Consider the following 3,743-nt stretch of genomic DNA (forward strand, 5'->3'; position numbering starts at 1 on the left):
TTTAGAACTTCAAATGAACGCCCCCAGAGCCGCCCACTTTCTCCACACAGTGCCCAAGATAAGTCTCCCCTCCCTCCTGATAAACGCTTTGAAGGACATGGGCCTGTTAACAAACAGCTTTTGATTACGCCTGAGTTTGATCTGTATTTTGTCTTTGTTCATCAGACCCTTTTAAATAGGTCCTTTCACACTCTTCAGATTTGCCTAAAGGAAGGCCCCCCCCCCCCCCCCCCCCCCCCCCCCCCCCCGGACACAATGGGGCGATTCTCCCTGGGTGCCATTGGCCTGTGAAGACCACTCCTGGCCTCCCCCGGGGCTATGAATGGGAAAAGGAGGCCAGGAAGTTGCAAAAAAAAAAAAATTCAAAGTAGTTGCCCTTCAGTAAATTCAGCAAGCCCAAGCCTTGCCCAGCAGAGCTGCTCAGAGCTGTCTAGGCTGTCGTCTTTAAGGAGGCTGCTTACCAGGTCTTTCTTTTGCAGTTCTCCGAGTGGACTTCAGATAGTAGCCAAGCACCAACTATTTGTGCCACACTGTCCAACATCTCAACATCTCCCTTCACCCACTTTTCTGTTGTCCGTCCCCCAGGGAGGAGGTTATATGTAGATCCCTGTAATTGGTTCCCCTTTTCCACCCCACCTTCCTTCCACCCTCTTCATATCGCCACTCTCACCACTGGTCCTGAGGGGATCATCCACCCTGGATTCCCTGTTTCCAGTTCCTATCTGTACCAGTGTGCATCCTCTGGTCTAGCCAGATTTGTAAGGTAAACTTGGGATCATGATAGTAGGGTGGGGGTGGGGGGAGGAAGCATTTAGGAACTAGAGGAAAGTTATATGTTTCATCGTTGCTACACTGCACCCTGACTGGCTTGTCTCCTCCCTGCAACCTTTCCCTAAGGGGATGTCCAGTTTCCTACACATGTCCAGTTTCCTACACAGCTTTGTGTCCCCACTCCACACTCCCCCTCATTCACAATGATATGAATTTTTGTTCTTTGATGCCTGATACCTCATCCCTTTGATACCTCGTGATCACACAGGCTGGTGTGCTTCTTCCATGTGGGCTTTGTTGCTTCTGAGCTAGATGACTGCTTGTTTACTTTCAAGTCTTTAAGACCCTAAGATACTATATCTTTTGATAGCCAGGCTCCATCAGCTTTCTTCACCACATTTGCTTATGCTCACATTTGTCTTCGGCGATTGTGTCGGGAAGGTGAGCATCATGGAATGCCAGTTTAATAAAACAAAGTATTCTTGCATTGAAGGAGTACTTGAGTGGAGGCCCAATGTCCATCTGCTACCTTAATACTAGACCAATAAATATATGCACATAAATCTATTTCCCCCTCATCATATATAAATATATTTACGTATGTACATGCCTTTATTTAGACCTCTATGAATGCCCTTTGCCTCCTAGTTCTTTCCTCTATTTCCTTCTATTTTCTTCTTGTCCCACTATCATGCTCAGCCTTCATTTGGGTTTCAGTAATTTCTCTCGGTTACATTACCCTTGATCATGTCCTACCAGGCCTCCTACACCCTCCTCACCACCAATTTGGATCACTTGTTGTTCCTTTTTCCCTGGGTTTGCTAACACCCCTTCCTTTCCTCCCACCTCCCCCTCTCCCATGTCCCCACGGAACTGTCAGTCTCGTTGTTTTCTCCTCCAGATAGTTTATCCAGTCTATCTTATTTAGACAGACCTGTGGAGATAATAACATGCACAAAAACAAGATAGAGCAAAACCAAGCAACAAAAGGAAACAAAACAACAACAAAAAGCCAATGACAAAAAAACACAACACAACAACAAAAAATAAAAGCTCATTGTTAGTTCAAGGACTGTTTGTTGACCTTTAGAGTATTTTCTGGTTGAATCTGATGGGGTGCCAAGCCCTGGCCCCAAAGTCTATTTTTGGTTTTCCCTGGGGACTTCCTTGCTCTGCTCCCCTTGCTGTTCTGTTGCATGCCCTTAGTGTGTTGCCTCAGCGTGGTGGGATCAGATCGGGCGCAATTCCCACACTATGTCTTCAGTGTTGTCCCTGTAGGGCTGTGGGTCAGTGAAGGATGTCGTATCTCATAGTGGGGCCGGCCATATGTCCTTCTCTGTGAATTGACTGCTTTGACCAGGGATATCATCCTGAGGGCTTGGTGGGCCACGGTGTGCTCCACTCTCTCTTCCTCCCCCTTCTGTGGAAAGTATTTTGGAAAGGAGTGTTCTCCCTGGTCTAGAAGAACTGTGCCCATCTCTCACACCTTGGCAGATGGCACATGGCCCCAGCTTGCTCATGAAAAATAACCTTAAATAAAAAAACAAACACACAAAACTAGAAGTTTAAAAAAGCAGCCCTGTCCCTCAGAGCATTTATGTGTCCAGTGATGAACACAATACTCCTTCAGGATCAACCAGAGTTCTGGTCAGAGGTAGAGGAAGCAATAAGGCAGGTCTGCTCCTGTGTGTGTGTGTGTGTGTGTGTGTGTGTGTGTGTGTGTGTGTGTGTGTGTGTGTGTGTGTTAGGAGTGGAGGTTAAAAGCCCATCAACTTCTTTTTCCAAGGCTATGTAACCAGGGCCTAACTCTGCTGCAACCTGAAGTGAGTTGGGAGATAAAAAATGACAAAGACCTCAGGCCAGAGCATGAGCCCCTGAATGGAGCGATTTCGTCCCCTTTGGATTTCAGCAGAGGAAAAGCCTGGCAAGCTAGGTCTGAAAAATCCGCCTCTGAAAACCCCGCGGGGCACTGCTCTGCTCTGACACACGTGGGGGCTGGACCCAGCTCAAGACATCGCCTTCCTGGTTTGGTTTGGTTTCGGTTCTTACAGCTACATCAACCAATAAATGATTTTTTTTCATTTTTTTGCTACAACTAGTTTGAATTTGTCTTCTGACACAATTGAGACAACAAAAATAAATAAATAGATAGATAAATAAATAAATAACAATTCTTTCCAAAGTTTCCTGTGGATTTATGAGCAGAGGTAAGCATGATGCAGTGTTTTTTTTTGTTTGTTTGTTTGTTTGTTTTTACAAAGCTACGTTTAATACTTTGGGGTGAGCCCCACAGGAATAAAAAACACTGGGAAGGGGTAACCCCCTCACCCCCCAGGTGTGGCCCAGGGGGCGAGGGGCTACCTGAGGGGAAGGGAGCACAACAGGGACCCGCTGCAGACTCCGGGCAAAGGGAATGCCATCGGTGCTGGGACCTGTGAGCACTACAGGAGGAACGCGAGCGTGGTGGGACTGGCTCCAGGCACACAGGCGAAGGGCAAGAGGGTTGGACACGAAGCCACAGAGCTACTTGGGTTCCTCCTTCTTCTCGTTTGCCTTTTTCTGCTTCTGCTGCATGATCTCCGAGTCCCTCTGCTTGCGGGCAGCAGCAGAAAGCCCGTCATCTCGGCGCTTTCCCTTAACCGAGTCGCTCTGCTTTTTCATATTCTTCTGGCGGGCAAGCTCGCGTTGGTTACCGCGGGTCATGGCGACGGCAGCGGCTCCGGCCTGCCTAGGTTGCGTCCCCTCGTTCTGGCTCATGATGCAGTGTTTTAGGAATATGTGTCTGCTAGTTTGTTTTTGTTTTTGTTTTTTAGCAATTGGAGCAGAGGAACAAAGTTGAGGGCTTTGGGGGCATAATCTAGGCATCAAGGTGTTTCATTTCAAGCTGTAGACGTTGGCACGCTGGGATTCTTCGAAAAGGAGCTTGTTGAAAGGTTGTGGGAGACTCGGGCGCTACATCAGGGGAGGGGAAA

General features: G+C 47.8%; 1 protein-coding gene across 1 annotated transcript; it reads right to left on the reverse strand.

Annotated features, from left to right (window-relative positions):
• Positions 1-3,079: 3,079 nt before the first annotated feature.
• On the reverse strand, positions 3,080-3,529 carry LOC142424249 (small EDRK-rich factor 2-like). The gene has a single exon (XM_075529367.1). The coding sequence runs from the start codon at positions 3,526-3,528 to the stop codon at positions 3,295-3,297; it is 234 nt and encodes a 77-aa protein (XP_075385482.1). The 5' UTR covers position 3,529; the 3' UTR covers positions 3,080-3,294.
• Between the last annotated feature and the right edge of the window lie 214 nt (positions 3,530-3,743).

Source organism: Tenrec ecaudatus, chromosome 13 (assembly GCF_050624435.1).
Source record: "Tenrec ecaudatus isolate mTenEca1 chromosome 13, mTenEca1.hap1, whole genome shotgun sequence".
In the NCBI taxonomy this organism is placed as follows: Eukaryota; Metazoa; Chordata; class Mammalia; order Afrosoricida; family Tenrecidae; genus Tenrec; species Tenrec ecaudatus.

What these genes read in the sequence shown, in the direction of transcription:
- LOC142424249 (XM_075529367.1), bottom strand. Translation starts at nt 3,528, where the DNA reads ATGAGCCAGAACGAGGGGACGCAACCTAGGCAGGCCGGAGCCGCTGCC.